A 22,115-nucleotide genomic window follows, 5' to 3' on the forward strand; every position below is an offset into this window, starting at 1 on the left:
ACAATAAACTTCCTCATACATCATAGTCTGCAAAATAGGAAATGACCAGCTGCAAAGTAATTAACTTCGGTAAATAAGAATAAACTGAAGTCCTCTGAAGTCCTCCCCTGTAATAACGGCCGGGCCCAGCGAGACGCCAGGCCGGTTATGATGTCCCTCTGTGTGATGTCACTCTGTCTGTCCCCATGCAGTCCCCATTAGAGGGCTGACTCTTTGATCTCAGCCCACTTGGTCCTGTTTCTGACAACTCATAAGGACGACAAAGAAGTGATCAAAGTCAGGCTAGACTGGGACCCTGTGTGTGTGTAATAGTGTGTGTGTGTAATAATGTGTGTGTGTGTGTAATGATGTGTGAGTGTAATAATGTGTGTGTGTGTGTAATAATGTGTGTGTAATAATGTGTGTGTGTAATGATGTATGTGTGTGTAATAATGTGTGTGTGTAATAGTGTATGTGTGTGTATTAATGTGTGTGTGTGTGTAATAATGTGTGTGTGTGTGTGTAATAGTGTGGGTGTGTGTAATGATGTGTGGGTGTAATAATGTATGTGTGTGTGTAATAATGTATGTGTGTGTGTAATAACATGTGTGTGATAAGATGTGTGTGTAATAATGTGTGTGTGTAATAGTGTGTGTGTGTGTAATGATGTGTGTGTGTAATAATGTATGTGTGTGTAATAATGTGTGTGTAATAATGTATGTATGTAATGATGTGTGTGTGTGTGTGTAATAATGTACAGTGGGGAAAAAAAGTATTTAGTCAGCCACCAATTGTGCAAGTTCTCCCACTTAAAAAGATGAGAGCCTGTAATTTTCATCATAGGTACACGTCAACTATGACAGACAAAATGAGAAAAAAAATCCAGAAGGAATTTTAATGAATTTATTTGCAAATTATGGTGGAAAATAAGTATTTGGTCAATAACAAAAGTTTCTCAATACTTTGTTATATACCCTTTGTTGGCAATGACACAGGTCAAACGTTTTCTGTAAGTCTATTTTGGCCCATTCCTCCATGCAGATCTCCTCTAGAGCAGTGATGTTTTGGGGCTGTCGCTGGGCAACACGGACTTTCAACTCCCTCCAAAGATTTTCTATGGGGTTGAGATCTGGAGACTGGCTAGGCCACTCCAGGACCTTGAAATGCTTCTTACGAAGCCACTCCTTCGTTGCCCGGGCGGTGTGTTTGGGATCATTGTCATGCTGAAAGACCCAGCCACGTTTCATCTTCAATGCCCTTGCTGATGGAAGGAGGTTTTCACTCAAAATCTCACGATACATGGCCCCATTCATTCTTTCCTTTACACGGATCAGTCGTCCTGGTCCCTTTGCAGAAAAACAGCCCCAAAGCATGATTTTTCCACCCCCATGCTTCACAGTAGGTATGGTGTTCTTTGGAGGCAACTCAGCATTCTTTGTCCTCCAAACACGACGAGTTGAGTTTTTACCAAAAAGTTATATTTTGGTTTCATCTGACCATATGACATTCTCCCAATCCTCTTCTGGATCATCCAAATGCACTCTAGCAAACTTCAGACGGGCCTGGACATGTACTGGCTTAAGCAGGGGGACACGTCTCGCACTGCAGGATTTGAGTCCCTGGCGGCGTAGTGTGTTACTGATGGTAGGCTTTGTTACTTTGGTCCCAGCTCTCTGCAGGTCATTCACTAGGTCCCCCCGTGTGGTTCTGGGATTTTTGCTCACCGTTCTTGTGATCATTTTGACCCCACGGGGTGAGATCTTGCGTGGAGCCCCAGATCGAGGGAGATTATCAGTGGTCTTGTATGTCTTCCATTTCCTAATAATTGCTCCCACAGTTGATTTCTTCAAACCAAGCTGCTTACCTATTGCAGATTCAGTCTTCCCAGCCTGGTGCAGGTCTACAATTTTGTTTCTGGTGTCCTTTGACAGCTCTTTGGTCTTGGCCATAGTGGAGTTTGGAGTGTGACTGTGTGAGGTTGTGGACAGGTGTCTTTTATACTGATAACAAGTTCAAACAGGTGCCATTAATACAGGTAACGAGTGGAAGACAGAGGAGCCTCTTAAAGAAGAAGTTACAGGTCTGTCATAGTTGACGTGTACCTATGATGAAAATTACAGGCCTCTCTCATCTTTTTAAGTGGGAGAACTTGCACAATTGGTGGCTGACTAAATACTTTTTTCCCCCACTGTATGTGTGTAATAATGTATGTGTGTAATAATGTATGTGTGTAATAATGTATGTGTGTAATAATGTGTGTGTGTGTGTAATAATGTGTGTACATCTGTGTGTGTTTTAACAGGGCCTCATTCTACCCTCCTTTAGTGAAGTTATTTACTCCTTGCACCAGCTTTGCCTCACAAAGAATGCCATCTCCGCGTCCCCCCCCACCCCCCCCATCCCTCGCCATCCCCCTCTCAGTTGTCACCCCCCCCCCGAGTCTCCTCCGTTCTTTTTGAAGTCCTCCAGAGGGGGTCAAGTGACACGTTTTTAATCAGGTCTGACCCGCAGTGCCACGGGCCGATAAGCTGGACCTCGGCCACAGAGATTGGAATCCGATACGCCAGCGGGGGTCACACGCGAGTGACCGCTCACTCACGCTACAACGGCTTTGTTTAGTGACAGTTTGACTGGCGATGTGGGAGAAGAGAAGGCTGGTGCTGGCCTGAGGATTTCTCCCTGACAATAGTCTATCTGTTAGGGGGCTAGGGTCAGTCTGTCCTATCTGGTGTATTTCTCATGTCTTATCTGGTGTCCCGTGTGATCTTAAGTATGCTCCCTCTAATTCTCCCATCTCACTCTCTCTCTCTCTTTGACCCTGCTGGTCATCTATGAACGTTCGAACGTCTTCAAGAACGATCTGGCCTTAATGGCCATGTACTCTTATAATCTCCACCCAGCACAGCCAGAAGAGGACTGGCCACCCCTCAGAGCCTGGTTCCTCTCTAGGTTTCTATCTAGGTTCCTGCCTTTCTAGGGAGTTTTTCCTAGCCACCGTGCTTCTACATCTGCATTGCTTGGTCTTTGGGGTTTAAGGCTGGGTTTCTGTATAAGCACTTTGTGACATCTGTTGATGTAAAAAATGCTTTATAAATAGATTTGATTGATTAATTGATCCATCACTTTTACTTGTTTTTAATTTAAATCTGTTCCGTTTCTGTTATACTGTTTCCCAAACCAAGGTGGTGGTTAAACTCAATTTGGTGGAGAGAACTGGAGAGTTCAGTCTCAGAAATGCTTCTCTGACATATGTGTGACCTATGTGCTTCAACTCACCTGAACTCCCTCAAATGGCACACTATTCCCTATATAGTGCACTACTTATGACCAGGGCCCATTAGGGAATAGGGTGCCATTTAAGATGCAGACACTCCCTCCAGCTGAAGCTATTGTATTTCTTACCATTACTTCACCTTTCATCTGTCCCCTTCTGTACTGTAAACTATTTCATTCTACCCCATCCCTCTCTTCTCATCCCCCCTCTTCTCATCCCCCCTCTTCTCATCCCCCCTCTTCTTACCCTCTTTCATCTCCTTGCTGTCCTCCTCCTCCTGCTGGTCAGATTCTGGATCAGGCTTCAGCTCTGTGATTTCTTCATCCTCTTCTTCCTCCTCTGTAGAAAGAGAGAGAGAGGGGTAGAGAGGGCGGAAGGGGGAGAGAGAGGGAGAGGGGGAGAGAGAAAGAGATAGAGAGAGAGAGAGAGAGAGAGAGAGAGAGAGAGAGAGAGAGAGAGAGAGAGAGAGGGCGGAAGGGGGAGAGAGAGATAGAGATCGAGAGAGAGAGAGGGTGGAAGTGGGAGAGAGAGAGAGAGAGAGAGAGAGAGAGAGAGAGAGAGAGAGAGAGAGAGAGAGAGAGAGAGAGGTCGGAAGGGGGAGCGAGAGAGAGAGAGAGAGAGAGAGAGAGAGAGAGAGAGAGAGAGAGAGAGAGAGAGAGAGAGAGAGAGAGAGAGGTGGAAGGGGGAGCGAGAGAGAGAGAGAGAGAGAGAGAGAGGGCGGAAGGGGGAGGGAGAGAGATAGAGAGAAAGAGCAAGCAGCCATGTTAATCAGCAGCTGTTCCAAGTACTACAACCCCCTCCTCTATACCTCTACCCCTCCATCCCATCTAATCATTCCCAGGCCTGGCCCACCTGACTAACTGACATTCAGGGCCGGATGGGCCTCCTACACACACACATACACACAATTAAGTGTATTCGGCTTGGCAGGACAGCCTGCACAGCATTTGATACTGCTACAGTATAGGTAAATTGCGTTGAGGTTGGAGGATTTTTCTGTCATTTCCATCAGTTGTATTATCGGAACTTTGGGAAAACACCTGCAGAAACATGATTATTATTAACATGACCAAGCCCACTCCCCTCCCAACATGATTATTAGTATCATGACCAAGCCCACTCCCCTCCCAACATTATTATTATTATTAACATGACCAAGCCCACTCCCCTCCCAACATTATTATTATTATTAACATGACCAAGCCCACTCCCCTCCCAACATTATTATTATTAACATGACCAAGCCCACTCCCCTCCTATCACACAGGCCTTGACCCACATGGCCTACATCACACAGGCCTTGACCCACATGGCCTACATCACACAGGCCTTGACCCACATGGCCTACATCACACAGGCCTTGACCCACATGGCCTACATCACACAGGCCTTGACCCACATGGCCTACATCACACAGGCCTTGACCCACATGGCCTACATCACACAGGCCTTGACCCACATGGCCTACATCACACAGGCCTTGACCCACATGGCCTACATCACACAGGCCTTGACCCACATGGCCTACATCACACAGACCTTGACCCACATGGCCTACATCACACAGGCCTTGACCCACATGGCCTACATCACACAGGCCTCATCAGAGAGGAAGTTAACACACAGCAGCCTCTCTGAGTGGCGTGCATGCTCTCGGCTCTGTCCTGACCTCTGACCTTGAGATCCAACGACCCTCCCCCCCTCCCCCTCACCCCAACCTCGCAATTATCCGACTCCCCCACAGTGAAGGGGGCAACAGAGGGGTTAACATCCACAAGCACCTGCCAGTCTTCCTGCGGCCTGCTTGGTCCCCCCATTCCCCCCTCTGCCCGCCGCCCTTCCCCTCCCTCCCTCCCTCCCTCCTCCAGGCATGTGTTGGTAACCCCCTCCCCCCATCCCATCACCCTGGAAACAGATGGTGAGAATGAGGCCCCAAAAGCCCCCCTATCAGACACCTGTGGCTGCGAACGTGCAAACACACACACTCTCCGCACACTCACACACACCCGAATCCTCAGTGGGCTCGTTGTCACGTTGACCCCTGGGTCGGAGGTTAACTGGGTAGGGGTCACGGTGACAGTGGGCGCCCAGTTCACAGGAGGAAGTGATTCCATCTCGCCAGACGTGTCACGTCTCACACTCTCAACTCAACACCAGCTCTGTTTGTTTTCAGGGGTGGGTGAGTGAGTGTGTGTGTGTGTGTGTGTGTGTGTCTGTGTGTGTGTGTCAGTGTGTGTGTGTGTGTGTGTGTATGTCTGTGTGTGTGTGTGTGTGTGTGTGTGTATGTCTGTGTGTGTGTGTGTGTGTGTGTGTGTATGTGTGTGACACAGTTTGAGTATGCCCTGAGGCCTCTTAAAATCACTGTCTCAAGAGCCTTCTGTCTATTATCACCATGCCCCCTGTAGCTCAGTTGGTAGAGCATGGCGCTTGCAACGCCAGGGTTGTGGGTTCGTTTCCCACGGGGGGCCAGTATGAAAAATGTATGCACTCACTAACTGTAAGTCGCTCTGGATAAGAGCGTCTGCTAAATGACTAAAATGTAATGCCCTTTCAGCTGCTCTGAACCTTCTAAACTGGTTTTGTTTAGATATGATAAATATATGATAAATGTGATTCCAAACACCAAAGACTAGATATGATAAATGTGATTCCAAACACCAATGATTAGATATGATAAATGTGATTACCAAGACCAAAGACTAGATATGATAAATGTGATTACAAAGACCAAAGACTAGATATGATAAATGTGATTACCAAGACCAAAGACTAGATATGATAAATGTGATTACAAAGACCAAAGACTAGATATGATAAATGTGATTACCAAGACCAAAGACTAGATATGATAAATGTGATTACAAAGACCAAAGATTCTATTTGAGACGCAGCCACAGTGGTTGGCTGCCAAGAGAAAATACTTCAGTGTGAGGATGAAGGATGAGGATGGACCACTGATGGGGTCGGGTCCAACAGCGTGGTTTCCAGCTGAATGTAAGTGTTGCTCTGAGTCAGACAGCATCTAACCAGCAGGGACCAGAGTGAAGAGGCCAGGGAGACAGGCAGCCAGCCAAGCAGTCTGTCAGCCACTCTGTCACAGAGGACAGCCAGGACAGACTGCCACCAACCGACCGACTCACAGGCGGCTCCTCTCGCTCAATCTCTCTCTCTCTCTTCCTGTCATCCATTATCCCCCCCCTGAGTTTGGTGGAGGGGGGATGCTTCTTTTTGGTGTCCCACAACCGCAGCACCCTCAATGAGAGGGAGGGAGACAGGACTGGGTGTTGTCCCTTTGGGGTTAGGATGGAGAATGAAGAGTAACAGGGAGAGCGACAGAGAGAGAGAGAGAGACAGAGAGATAGAGAAAGAGCGAGAGACAGAGAGCAAGACAGAGAGCGAAGAGATAGAGCGAAAGAGAGAGAGAGAGAGAGAGAGAGAGAGAGAGAGAGAGAGAGAGAGAGAGAGAGAGAGAGAGAGAGAGAGAGAGAGAGAGAGATTGCGTGGCCAACATCGCTGGGGTCTGCTGTGAGGAGAGGAGAGGGAGTCGCTCCCAACCCAAAACACAGGCACAACCAGGACCGTGGTCAGAATGTGTGGTCATGGGAGGACCGTGCAGAGCTGTGTGACCGTAATGCAGAGTGGTCCGACTGACAACAGTTGACCACGGAGACTGGAGCGAGCTGCAGTGATTCATAGCCATGTGACATGAGGCTTTGGGTTGGTTACTTAACGACTGAAAACATCTTCCCATATGAAGGTACGGTACTGAAGATACTGTGGTCAAAGGTCAAGGATAAAGCAAATAAATATAACTCAATGTCAATGGAGATTCATCAAAGGCCAACAATGCTCCTCTGCTAAGACAAGGCTATAAGGTGGCATGTTGCACTACAAATATAAAAGTCATACACCAAGTCAGGCATCTGAATAATCCTAGAGCCTGGAGAGGTGAGAGAAGAGAAAATAATCTCTCCCTCCCTCCCTCCCTCCCTCCCCCCAGGTGCTTAATACTGCTCTGCACCGCGGGAACACACATTAACCAGGATCCACCCCGCCACTGGTAGTGGGGGGCTGGCTTGATGAAACTCGGCTTGGAGGCTCCTGTTTCCATCCCAACCCCCTTGGGTAATGACATTCTCCGTATCCCGACATATCTCGCTGTTCAATCGCCCTCCGCTTCCTTCCTCCTGCTGGCCCAGTCAATTCAGCCCAGCCCAGTGGCACATAGACAGACATGCATCTCCATAGACGCCTATAAGCGGGTAGAACACTCAGCTCAACTCTGACAGAGAAGGGGTCCTTCTGAGTCCTAAGACAAACACGCCACGCTCTCCCCCCCAGCCGTGGAGTATTAACTATTTAGATTAGGATGCACGCTAGCATGCTAATTAAAAGCTTCATCATAATGCTGGGGAGTGAAAAGGCCTGAGCCTGCCGGTCAGAAGCAGTGTTAGCCATTATGTGGCTACCTCCACAGTGAATTATCTCAGATGAGCTGAAATTGGCCAATCCATTATGAGGGGAGAGAAAATAAACAGTAATTCAATGGCACTATAAGGATCTTAGGAGCTGGACTCTCTGTGGAGAGCTTTGTGTATTAGACTGTGATTGGCTGGAGGGTTTAGATGTAGCCGTTACATGTGGACAGCATTACTATAAAAGATAATAAGGACAGTTAGATACGGCCCATGTTATGCTGTAGTGAGAGATACAGCTACCATAGCAGTTAGATACGACCCATGTTATGCTGTAGTGAGAGATACAGCTACCATAGCAGTTAGATACGGCCCATGTTGTGATGTAGTGAGAGATACAGCTACCATAGCAGTTAGATACGGCCCATGTTATGCTGTAGTGAGAGATACAGCTACCATAGCAGTTAGATACGACCCATGTTATGCTGTAGTGAGAGATACAGCTACCATAGCAGTTAGATACGACCCATGTTGTGCTGTAGTGAGAGATACAGCTACCATAGCAGTTAGATACGGCCCATGTTGTGCTGTAGTGAGAGATACAGCTACCATAGCAGTTAGATACGGCCCATGTTGTGCTGTAGTGAGAGATACAGCTACCATAGCAGTTAGATACGACCCATGCTGTGCTGTAGTGAGAGATACAGCTACCATAGCAGTTAGATACGACCCATGTTGTGATGTAGTGAGAGATACAGCTACCATAGCAGTTAGATACGACCCATGTTGTGATGTAGTGAGAGATACAGCTACCATAGCAGTTAGATACGACCCATGTTGTGATGTAGTGAGAGATACAGCTACCATAGCAGTTAGATACGACCCATGTTATGCTGTAGTGAGAGATACAGCTACCATAGCAGTTTGATACGACCCATGTTATGCTATAGTGAGAGATGAGATACAGCTACCATAGCAGTTAGATACGACCCATGCTGTGCTGTAGTGAGAGATACAGCTACCATAGCAGTTAGATACGGCCCATGTTATGCTGTAGTGAGAGGTACAGCTATCATAGCAGTTAGATACGACCCATGTTATGCTGTAGTGAGAGATACAGCTACCATAGCAGTTAGATACGACCCATGTTATGCTGTAGTGAGAGGATACAGCTACCATAGCAGTTAGATACGACCCATGTTATGCTGTAGTGAGAGATACAGCTACCATAGCAGTTAGATAAGACCCATGCTGTGCTGTAGTGAGAGATACAGCTACCATAGCAGTTAGATAAGACCCATGTTGTGCTGTAGTGAGAGATACAGCTACCATAGCAGTTAGATAAGACCCATGTTGTGATGTAGTGAGAGATACAGCTACCATAGCAGTTAGATACGGCCCATGCTGTGCTGTAGTGAAAGATACAGCTACCATAGCAGTTAGATACGGCCCATGTTGTGCTGTAGTGAGAGATACAGCTACCATAGCAGTTAGATACGACCCATGTTGTGATGTAGTGAGAGATACAGCTACCATAGCAGTTAGATACGGCCCATGTTGTGATGTAATGAGAGATACAGCTACCATAGCAGTTAGACACGACCCATGTTGTGCTGTAGTGAGAGATACAGCTACCATAGCAGTTAGATACGACCTGTTGTGTTGTAGTTACATTTACATTTTTAGTCATTTAGCAGATGCTCTTATCCAGAGAGATACAGTTACCACAGTGCAACACCATACCACTGAGTGTCATGGCATTAGATGTTTTAGTATACGTCCGAAATGGCACCCTATTCCCTGTGTAGTGCACTACTTTTGATCAGGACCCATAGGGCTCAGGTCAAAAGTAGTGCACTATATAGGGAATAGGGTGCCATTTGGGACAGCCTTAGAATATATTCCAACTGGTAGCTAGAGAGAGATCAAAGATCCCCTTTTATTCTGAATCCCCAGTAAGTGTTGGCATGATGCTGAAATGTGCTAGCTCACGCTCATCGCTGGGGACATGAAGGCTGGGGTGGGTTGGCCTGCCTGCTTGTCTGTGTGACTTGGAGAGGGTCCAGTGCTGTGTTAGAGGGTTAGGTTGTTAGAGGCCGTGCCAGCGCCTGTATTGCCACTGACGGAGGAGTGTTGAAACCCAGCGCATCCTGTGACACACAGAGACATACAGACACACACACGCAACAGACCTGGGTTCAAATACTATTTCAAATATCTCAATTACTTTCACATACATTCAAAGTAAGTATTCAGATATATTTTATTTGAAAAGACAAGCGGTTTAATATATGTAAATACTCAAATACACTGACTCAAATACACTCCCATGCATTTGAAAATAGTATTTCAAATAAGTATTAGAAAATATTCTCAAATACTATTTGGTTTTTACAAAATAACCATTGAAATACTCAAATAAAAGTACTTGTTTTGAAAATACTAAAATACAAAGAAAAAGTATTTGAAATACCAGATACTGAAACACACATGTATTTGAACCCAGGTCTGATTCGCATGCACACACATGCACACACACACATAAAGTAACACACACACACACATAAAGTAACACACACACACATAAAGTAACACACACACACAAAGTAACACACACACACACACAAAGTAACACACACACGCACACGCACACAAAGTTACACATACACAAAGTAACACACACACATAAAGTAACACACACACACAAAGTAACATACACACACAAAGTAACACACACACACACACAAAGTAACACACACACACACACAAAGTAACACACACACACAAAGTAACACACACACACACACACATAAAGTAACACACACACACATATAAAGTAACACACACACACACACAAAGTAACACACACACACACACACACAAAGTAACACACACACACACATAAAGTAACACACACACACATAAAGTAACACACACACACATAAAGTAACACACACACACAAAGTAACATACACACACAAAGTAACACACACACACACACAAAGTAACACACATACACATTAAGTAACACACACACACATAAAGTAACACACACACACAAAGTAACATACACACATAAAGTAACACACACACACATAAAGTAACACACACACACATAAAGTAACACACATACACAAAGTAACACACACACATAAAGTAACACACACACACAAAGTAACATACACACACACACACATAAAGTAACACACACACACACACAAAGTAACACACACACACACACACATAAAGTAACACACACACACATATAAAGTAACACACACACACACACACAAAGTAACACACACACACACACAAAGTAACACACACACACACATAAAGTAACACACACACACATAAAGTAACACACACACACACAAAGTAACACACACGCAAAGTAACACACACACACAAAGTAACACTCACATAAAGTAACACATACACACATAAAGTAACACACACACACACACACACAAAGTAACACACACTCACACAAAGTAACACACACATAAAGTAACACATACACACACACATAAAGTAACACACACACACACACACAAAGTAACACACACACAAACAAAGTAACACACACACACAAAGTAACACACACAGGACAGGCGTTAGACAGCAGGAGGATGACACTAGGCTCTTTCATCCACTGGTTTATTGGGCCAAGCTGCTGGGGCCCTGGAGATTACTACACTATCATACTGAGTCACACACACACACACGCACACACACACATTCCCATCATCTCTGACAAGAGAGGAGTTTTCCAAAGAGTTGGGAATGAGGACATGTAGTATAAGAGAGTAGGAGAGGAGGATAGGAGGGGAGGAGGATAGGAGGGGAGGAGGGGAGGAGGATAGGAGGAGGGGAGGAGGGGAGGAGGATAGGAGGGGAGGAGGGGAGGAGGGGAGGAGGATAGGAGGGGAGGAAGGGAGGAGGATAGGAGGGGAGGAGGATAGGAGGGGAGGAGGGGAGGAGGATAAGAGGGGAGGAGGGGAGGAGGTTAGGAGGGGAGGAGGATAGGAGGGGAGGAGGGGAGGAGGGGAGGAGGGGAGGAGGGGAGGGGAGGAGGAGGATAGGAGGGGAGGAGGATAGGAGGGGAGGAGGATAGGAGGGGAGGAGGAGAGGAGGGGATGAGGATAGGAGGGGAGGAGAGGAGGATATGAGGGGAGGAGGGGAGGAGAGGAGGATATGAGGAGAGAAGGTGGGGAGGAGGAGAGGAGGGGGCGGTAAGGGGCACTTTCAAGGGGCAAGAATTGCAGCAACCCACGCACTGGGAATAACCCTTTAAATGAGAGCAAACACACACACACAAACACACACACACTGTACAGAGGGGGTTCTCCTCAGAAGTTGTGTGTTGAGCAGCCTGTAGACCACAACACAGGCTCTGCACTGACGAGTAGGAGGAGGTGACGAGCACTTGAAAGACTCCTCTAATGTGGCCCTGGCACGACACCCCCTGTTCTGTCCTGTTCTGCTCTGTTCTGCTCTGTTATGTTCTACTCTGTTCTGTTCTGTTCTGCTCTGTTCTACTCTGTTCTGTTCTGCTCTGCTCTACTCTGTTCTGCTCTGCTCTGCTCTGCTCTGTTCTGACTGAGACAAACGCCTGCCTGATATCACACTATCCTCATACTCAAAGGTTGTGTCTGTCCCAAATGGCACCTACTTTTGACCACAGCCCATAGCACTATATAGAGAATAGGGTGCCATTTGGGACGCAGCCTGAGTATGAGTAGGGTGATTGCCTCAGACATCACATTCAACTGTCAAATATTACAAATGATCTCACCTGGGGCCTGTTACAGTAGGGGTAGTGTACTACAACACCCAATTCCACAACACCCAATTCCACAACACCCAATTCTACAACACCCAATTCCACAACACCCAATTCCACAACACCCAATTCCACAACACCCAATTCTACAACACCCAATTCCACAACACCCAATGTGAACTCTGTGGGTGGAGTAAAAGATCTCTGAAGAGAGATAGCATGCTTCAGTTATCAACAATACCTTTTGTACCTGTTAGTGGACACAATAGGCCTACCATATTTTTGCCTTTGTTCTGTTTTGTACTCCTACAATGTAATCCTATACATGACACAGGAAGTTCACAATGTGTTTGAGTGTGTGTGTGTGTGTGTGTGTGTGTGTGTCTGTGTGTGTGTGTGTGTGTGTGTGTGTGTGTGTGTGTGTGTGTGTGTGTGTGTGTGTGTGTGTGTGTCTGTCTCTCTGTGTGTGTGTGTGGTCTTGTTCCTCTGTCCTTGTGAGGACCAAAATCACCAAAAGTCCCCACAAGGATATTAAAACAAGGGATATCCTCCCATTTCCCACATCCCCATGAGGAGATGAGGGGAGTGAAGGCTATTTTAATTTTAGGGGTTAGAATTAGGGTTACGTTTAGGGATTAGGGAAAATAGGATTTTTAATGGAAATGAATTTAAGGTCCCCACGAGGATAGAAGAACATAACGTGTGTGTGTGTGTACACTACTGGTCAAAAGTTTTAGATCACCTACTCATTCAAGGGTTTTCTTTATTTTTACTATTTTCTACATTGTAGAATAGTAGTGAAGACATCAAAACTATGAAAAAACACATATGGAATCATGTAGTAACCAAAAAAGTGTTAACCAAATCAAAATATGTTATATTTGAGATTCTTCAAATAGCCACCCTTTGCCTTGATGACAGCTTTGCACACTTTTGGCATTTTCTCAACCAGCTTCATGAGGTAGTGACCTGTGCCTTCTTAAAAGTTAATTTGTGGAATTTATTTCCTTCTTAATGCATTTGAGCCAATCAGTTGTGTTGTGACAAGGTAGGGGGGGGTATACAGAAGATAGCCCTATTTGGTAAAATACCTATTATGGCAAGAACAGCTCAAATAAGCAAAGACAAACGACAGTCCATCATTACTTTAAGACATGAAGGTCAGTCAATACGGAACATTTCAAGAACTTTTAAAGTTTCTTCAAGTGCAGTCGCAAAATCCATCAAGCGCTATGATGAAACTGGCTCTCATGAGGACCGCCACAGGAATGGAAGACCCAGAGTTACCAGCCTCAGAAATTGCAGCCAAAATAAATGCTTCACAGAGTTCAAGTAACAGACACATCTCAACATCAACTGTTCAGAGGAGACTGTGTGAATCAGGCCTTCCTGGTCGATTTGCTGCAAAGAAACCACTATAAAGGACACCAATAAGAAGAAGAGACATGCTTGGGCCAAGAAACACGAGCAATGGACATTAGACCGGTTGAAATTTGTCCTTTGGTCTGGAGTCCAAATTAGAGATTTTTGGATCCAACCGCCGTGTCTTTGTGAGACGCAGAGTAGGTGAATGGATGATCTCTGCATGTGTACAGTGGGGAAAAAATGTATTTAGTCAGCCACCAATTGTGCAAGTTCACTCACTTAAAAAGATGAGAGAGGCCTGTCATTTTCATCATAGGTACACGTCAACTATGACAGACAAAATGAGGGGGAAAAAATACAGAAAATCACATTGTAGGATTTTTTATGAATTTATTTGCAAATTATGGTGGAAAATAAGTATTTGGTCAATAACAAAAGTTTCTCAATACTTTGTTATATACCCTTTGTTGGCAATGACACAGGTCAAACGTTTTCTGTAAGTCTTCACAAGGTTTTCACACACTGTTGCTGGTATTTTGGCCCATTCCGCCATGCAGTGATGTTTTGGGGCTGTCGCTGGGCAACACAGACTTTCAACTCCCTCCAAAGATTTTCTATGGGGTTGAGATCTGGAGACTGGCTAGGCCACTCCAGGACCTTGAAATGCTTCTTACGAAGCCACTCCTTCGTTGCCCGGGCGGTGTGTTTGGGATCATTGTCATGCTGAAAGACCCAGCCACGTTTCATCTTCAATGCCCTTGCTGATGGAAGGAGGTTTTCACTCAAAATCTCACGATACATGGCCCCATTAATTCTTTCCTTTACACGGATCAGTCGTCCTGGTCCCTTTGCAGAAAAACAGCCCCAAAGCATGATTTTTTCACCCCCATGCTTCACAGTAGGTATGGTGTTCTTTGGATGCAAATCAGCATTCTTTGTCCTCCAAACACGACGAGTTGAGTTTTTACCAAAAAGTTATATTTTGGTTTCATCTGACCATATGACATTCTCCCAATCCTCTTCTGGATCATCCAAATGCACTCTAGCAAACTTCAGACGGGCCTGGACATGTACTGGCTTAAGCAGGGGGACACGTCTGGCACTGCAGGATTTGAGTCCCTGGCGGTGTAGTGTGTTACTGATGGTAGGCTTTGTTACTTTGGTCCCAGCTCTCTGCAGGTCATTCACTAGGTCCCCCCGTGTGGTTCTGGGATTTTTGCTCACCGTTCTTGTTATCATTTTGACCCCACGGGGTGAGATCTTGCGTGGAGCCACAGATCGAGGGAGATTATCAGTGGTCTTGTATGTCTTCCATTTCCTAATAATTGCTCCCACAGTTGATTTCTTCAAACCAAGCTGCTTACCTATTGCAGATTCAGTCTTCCCAGCCTGGTGTAGGTCTACAATTTTGTTTCTGGTGTCCTTTGACAGCTCTTTGGTCTTGGCCATAGTGGAGTTTGGAGTGTGACTGTTTGAGGTTGTGGACAGGTGTCTTTTATACTGATAACAAGTTCAAACAGGTGCCATTAATACAGGTAACGAGTGGAGGACAGAGGAGCCTCTTAAAGAAGAAGTTACAGGTCTGTGAGAGCCAGAAATCTTGCTTGTTTGTAGGTGACCAAATACTTATTTTCCACCATAATTTGCAAATAAATTCATTAAAAATCCTACAATGTGATTTTCTGGAAAAAAAATGCTCAATTTGTCTGTCATAGTTGACGTGTACCTATGATGAAAATTACAGGCCTCTCTCATCTTTTTAAGTGGGAGAACTTGCACAATTGGTGGCTGACTAAATACTTTTTTCCCCCCACTGTAGTTCCCACCGTAAAGCATGGAGGAGGAGGTGTTATGGTGTGGGGGTGCTTTGCTGGTGACACTGACAGTGATTTATTTAGAATTCAAGGCACACTTAACCAGCATGGCTACCACAGCATTCTGCAGCGTTAGGCCATCCCATCTGGTTTGGGCTTAGTGGGACTATAATTTGTTTTCCAACAGGACAATGACCCAACACACCTCTAGGCTGTGTAAGGGATATTTGACCAAGAAGGAGAGTGATGGAGTGCTGCATCAGATGACCTGGCCTCCACAATCCCCCGACCTCAACCCAATTGAGATGGTTTGGGATAAGTCGGACGGCAGAGTGAAGGAAAAGCAGCATATGCTCAGCATATGTTGGAAAAGCATTCCAGGTGAAGCTGGTTGAGAAAATGCCAAGAGTGTGCAAATCTGTCATCAAGGCAAAGGGTGGCTATTTGAAGAATCTCAAATATAAAATATATTTGGATTTCTTTAACACTTTTTGGGTTACTACATGATTCCATATGTGTTGTTTCATAGTTGTGATGTCTTCACTATTATTCTACAGCGTAGAAAATAGTAAAAATAAAGAAAAACCCTGGAATGAGTAGGTGTTCTAAAACTTTTGACCGGTAGTGTACACTCTGAGGAGCACCATCATCACTTTTATGTTGAAAATAAAAGGCAAGGTGAACTATACACTACTTGCTCTCTCTGTAAACCCTTCCTTATCACGCAATGGGTGGGTGGTGGTGCTTTAGTTAACTTGGTAAAATCACTGTTCTACTGCTCTGTGCCATCTAACTCTGTGAAAAAGCATTCCTCTGGCTGTGTAATGGAAAAACACTCAGGGATTTTGTTGTCCGGCCTCCATGGGTTGCAACACAGTCATTTGTCATCATTATGACAAATGGTCCCGGTCCCAAATGACACCCTATTCCCTATAGTGCACTACTTTTGACCACAGCCCATAGGGCTCTGGTCAAAAGTAGTGGACTATATAGGCAACAGGGTGCCATTTGGGACTGGGACCATTTGTCATAATGATGACAGATGACTGTTTTGCAACTCATGGAGGCCGGACAACAAAATTTGTGGACTATATAGGAAATAGGATGCTATTTGGGACACACTCATGGACCGCACTGTCTGTCCCTTTTATACCAATCTGCAAAGAAGCGGTGCTATCTGTGAGCCTGCGGCTGGCTGCGCTAAGGAAACCTGCCTTCTCCACTGAGATGTAGAGCTCTCTCTGGGGTCTGGAAATATTCAGTGAGAAGGAGATAAAGCTAGCAAAGATCCACTTTGACCACAGATAACATTCTCGGCCACGCTGGTAACGTTTCAGGAAATTCTTCCACGTAAAAAAAATACAGACGTCTTCTCTTGTCAGATTGGACAGAGCTTCTACAGTAAAATGATGAGACATGCAGTCTGAATGCTGTCAAAGACATTCAATAATTATTATGGATGTTAATAATATGAATATCATATTATTTTTCAATAGTGATGTGAATAAATTTAAAATGTAAAATGACAGATGTTGATTTTAATTAATACAAATGTTAACACTTGGATCATGGTGTGTAGGGCTACTGAAATAAATTATTTTGAAAACATTTTGTTGTTGTTGATAAAACAACAATTCTATAACACGTTAACTACAGCCAATCACGTGTACCAGTAGTCAAACTCAAACATGTTGTAATAAGTATGATCCTCTTGCATTGAAAATATATTTTTTCTAACATATCACCTGTAAGGTAATGATGATCTGCCTCTTTTCAACGTACTGATGAACAATGATTATGTCTTATATGCAGACTAGACACTATACCATAATTAAGGGTCTTCAAGGAAGAACGAGAAAAGTGCAGGGTGTCTCCAGCAGTGTCTACAGTGAAGTGTCTCTATAGTAGCCGTACTGAACTGCCTCTCTGTCTCGTAAAGTACATGCTTTATGGAAGTGGTAAAACAACTCAAATAAGCTGTACGCTGTATCATACTGTACGTTTATACACTAAGCTAGACGCTAGGAGAGAACATGGTGGAATTGTTTGACCATAAATGGAGACAAATATAATTTAACTATTGTTATGCATAATTAATGAATCATGCTTATCCCACGATACTTGTATCACAGTCAATCAAGAACAACATTTATCCACACTATCTAATAATATGGGTAATTGTTTAAATACTAACATGCAGAGAAACACACACACTCTTATTCACTAAACAGCTTATCCTGCATACATTCTAACAACTCACAGCCTAATAACCAGGATGACTTCCATTCATTTGTCAACCCTTCCCTTTCCTCTCCCTCCGGACACTGACCCCCCAGTGGCTACTGTGAAGGGGGGAGACAGTTCAGTAATAAACCTCCATTATGCCTGCTCCTGGATCTAGCCTGGGTCTGGGATTCTTTCTGTGGGCTGAAGCTAGGCCTGTGGTGCCAGTGGACCTGGCGGCTTCCCAGACCCACATCTTTAAAGAGCCATCATGCCACGCCACGCCATGCTCCCAGGCAGGCAGGCAGGCGGCGTGCGGCCACAGCACATGATTAAAACTCATGACATCAAACTTTCCAAGCCTCGCTCCTGTCACATCCAGCCAGTCAACCAGAGCCATGAGTCCAACTCACTTTTCAACACGTCTCTGGTTAGAAAAAGGAGTCTAAATGCAGAATGTGTCATTTCAGGGATATGTGTCCTACCTCTGATCTGTTTGAGGCATAGAGTAGCTTGGATGGTATAATCTGTTTTAGGTATAGAGTAGCTTGGATGGTATAATCTGTTTTAGGTATAGAGTAGCTTGGTTGGTATTATCTGTTTGAGGTATAGAGTAGCTTGGTTGGTATTATCTGTTTGAGGTATAGAGTAGCTTTGATGGTATTATCTGTTTGAGGTATAGAGTAGCTTTGATGGTATTATCTGTTTGAGGTATAGAGTAGCTTTGATGGTATTATCTGTTTGAGGTATAGAGTAGCTTTGATGGTATAATATTTTTGAGGTATAGAGTAGCTTGGATGGTATAATCTGTTTGAGGTATAGAGTAGCTTGGATGGTATAATCTGTTTGAGGTATAGAGTAGCTTGGATGGTATTATCTGTTTGAGGTATAGAGTAGCTTGGATGGTATAATCTGCAATGATGAGCCAGTTGCGGGAGTTGTGCCATACATTGAGAGTGTGTTACCATGTCTTAATGTGTGAGATTATAGTTAGAGAAGAGAGCAAATTATGACCCTATTATGATGGTAAGCAAAGAAGACTGAAAATACAAAGAAATGCATATATTGAGGAGAATAAAATATTTTGGAGAAAAAATAAATCATGATAAAACAAGCACACATTGAATACTGTAATTATCTAAGGTAAATTATTATTAAATCATCATATCGAAATACATGTTGGTCTCATGATAATAACTTTACATTTTACATTAATTACAAAATGATTATATCATACTACCATACTTCAACTTCAATTCAATGTAATTAACTAAAGAAAATGTTTCAGTGTTAGTTTGAGGATGACAGAGGTGGTCAGGTCTATGTGCTTAGAGTGCTCCCTGCTGGTCAGAATAAGTACTGCTGATCATGATTCTGCCAAAAAAGCCATCTTGTGGGCCCTCAACCAGTTGTAAATATATAAAATGTGACAATGTTACTTTAAATTGAGTGCGAAGGTGATATATTATGACTGTTTATGAATCTGTTCAATCCTATTGCCTTGGTTAGTTAAATAAAAATTATTCACTTTTTTTGTCTCAATCAAATTGAGTTGTTGAAAGTATAATTAAAAGAGACGCAAAATATCAGCTAGAATAAACAGGGATAACATGTACCTGAGAGGTTAAGTTTCTATCTTTTTACACAAGCAAATGTTCACCCACAACAGTCACAGTTAGAAGGGAAACATTCAAACCAGCATGGGTAAAGAATCACTGCTGTCTTAAAGCACTCAACCCCAATGGGAGTTAAATAGGTCTACATAGTAACACAGACCACCCTGGCCCATCACAGCGTTCACATCACAGTCACTGTTGTTTTACATATGAACATGCAACGAGGGGGGGGTTGGAAGAGGTAACTATCCGCAGGAATGAAACCATATTCCATCGCTTTTCAAGTGACTCCATGGACAGCAGCCATATTTACCAGAGAGAGAGAGAGAGAGAGAGAGAGCGAGAGAGAGAGAGAGAGAGAGAGAGAGAGAGAGAGAGAGAGAGGGAGAGAGAGAGGGAGAGATAGATAGAGAAAGAGAGAGAGAGAGAGACATAGAGAGACAGAGAGAGCGAGAGATGTATCTTATTATATGGTGGTCAAAGGGGAAAATTGCCATCATGTGCGTCTCACGTCGCATGGCCTACCTACCAGGAAACGCATTATTTTCCTCTGATATCAGAGAGCTTTCTGGGAGTTTGACTGGCATCTCGTTTAAATGGAAACCATTTGGGAACCTGGTTCCTTTTTTAATCATCATCTCCCTGCCCTTCTGAGGGTGATGAAACCCAAACTCAACCCGTTCTCAGAACCGTTCAGAACACAGAGAGAGAGAAAAATTCTAATTCTGACTAGCGGGGATCTGACTGGGAGGGAGAGAGGGGTCAAAAAAAAAAGAGTAAATGAAACAGGATCTTAATCCGACCTTCGTTTCTCTCCTCCCTCCCCTCACCCTCCTCCATCTCTCCTCCCTCCCCTCACCCTCCTCCATCTCTCCTCCCTCCCTCCCCTCACCCTCCTCCATCTCCTCCCTCCCTCCTCCCTCACCCTCCTCCATCTCTCCTCCCTCCCCTCACCCTCCTCCATCTCTCCTCCCTCCCTCCCCTCACCCTCCTCCATCTCTCCTCCCTCCCTCCCCTCACCCTCCTCCATCTCTCCTCCCTCCCCTCACCCTCCTCCATCTCTCCTCCCTCCCCTCACCATCTCTCCTCCCTCCCTCCCTCACCCTCCTCCATCTCTCCTCCCTCCCCTCACCCTCCTCCATCTCTCCTCCCTCCCCTCACCCTCCTCCATCTCTCCTCCCTCCCTCACCCTCCTTCATCTCTCCTCCCTCCCCTCACCCTCCTTCATCTCTCCTCCCTCCCCTCACCCTCCTCCATCTCTCCTCCCTCCCCTCACCCTCCTTCATCTCTCCTCCCTCCCCTCACCCTCCCCTCCATCTCTCCTCCCTCCCCTCACCCTCCCCTCCATCGCTCCTCCCTCCCCTCACCCTCCCCTCCATCTCTCCTCCCTCCCCTCACCCTCCCCTCCATCTCTCCTCCCTCCCCTCACCCTCCCCTCCATCTCTCCTCCCTCCCCTCACCCTCCTCCATCTGTCCTCCCTCCCCTCACCCTCCTCCATCCCTCCATCTCTCCCCTCCCCTCACCCTCCTCCATCCTTCCTCCCTCCCCTCACCCTCCTCCATCCCTCCATCTCTCCCCTCCCCTCACCCTCCTCCATCCCTCCATCTCTCCAGCCCCCCAAACACAACTCTTTGAGAGCGTCCTCAACCCTGTGACCGCTCTCCCTGGGATTCTGTTGCTAACCTTTGCCTCGAGAACAACGACACCTTCAGGTTTTCCCTCGCATGAGAGAGCTGGAACAACATGGCTGGCCCGAACGCTTCCATATGTGCCCCCACATCGCCCCGCCCGTCCCCGTTCCAAGTCAAAAGCCCCTTTCCCTCTCTCTCCTCCAGGCAGTGAGACTAGCTGACGGGGGCTATAGGAGGTCTAGGAGGGTTGACACACAGACACACACTGCTGTAGGCCTCTGGGATACAGGGGGGCGATAGGGAGGACAGCCATTACACATACCTCCATCAGAGACGGTGACCCCAGGGTCAATAATAACCTCTGTGACACACTAGCTGAACTGAGCTGTATAGACTCACATTACTTTTACAGACAATAGAGAACATTTACAGTCACTCCCCTCTCTCTCTCTGGCTGGCTGACTGACCGGCTGGCTGACTGACCGACTGGCTGACTGACCGGCTGGCTGACCGACTGGCTGGCTGACCAACTGGCTGGCTGACTGGCTGACCGACTGGCTGACTGACCAACTGGCTGGCTGACTGGCTGACCGGCTGGCTGACTGACTGGCTGATTGGCTGACTGGCTGACTGAGACAAAGTGGATACAGAGTAGTTGTGTCCTTGCATCCGTCTTATACAAATATTTGTTTTGGTTTCCTTGCTTTGTTAGTGTCACTGTCAGCCCTTCTGAAAGAATGAAATAAACTGCTCTCACTGGAAATAAGCCTTACAATAGTTCATTAATTTCAAGCACCACAGGACAAGCGCTAATATCATTACTAGCATAGTGATGGTGTAAACAATAAAACAACATTACCATAAAGCTGTAGTGGGAGTATTGTGGTGTGAGTATTTTTCATTGCATCTAAAAATCACTTCAAGATCAAAAACCCATCAACAATATTTCAGATAGTTGGTGGTTACAAAAAAAACGTTAATTGATTCAACATGTTGGACGGAATAACTTTA

At 45.4% G+C, this 22,115-nt stretch overlaps 1 protein-coding gene across 2 annotated transcripts in view; it reads right to left on the reverse strand.

Annotated features, from left to right (window-relative positions):
- LOC311132765 (cytoplasmic dynein 1 intermediate chain 1-like) overlaps positions 1–22,115 on the reverse strand; it is a gene marked incomplete at its 5' end in the record, with an annotated part of 85,925 nt that overhangs the window by 46,591 nt on the left and 17,219 nt on the right. For both annotated transcript variants that reach the window (XM_084166062.1, XM_084166061.1), the window contains one exon: positions 3,500–3,592. In XM_084166062.1, coding sequence (XP_084022188.1) covers positions 3,500–3,592 — 93 coding nt within the window. The remainder of the gene's footprint in view (positions 1–3,499; positions 3,593–22,115) is intronic.

The sequence above is a fragment of the Coregonus lavaretus genome (genome assembly GCF_964263955.1).
Source record: "Coregonus lavaretus genome assembly, chromosome: 7".
Classification (NCBI taxonomy): domain Eukaryota; kingdom Metazoa; phylum Chordata; class Actinopteri; order Salmoniformes; family Salmonidae; genus Coregonus; species Coregonus lavaretus.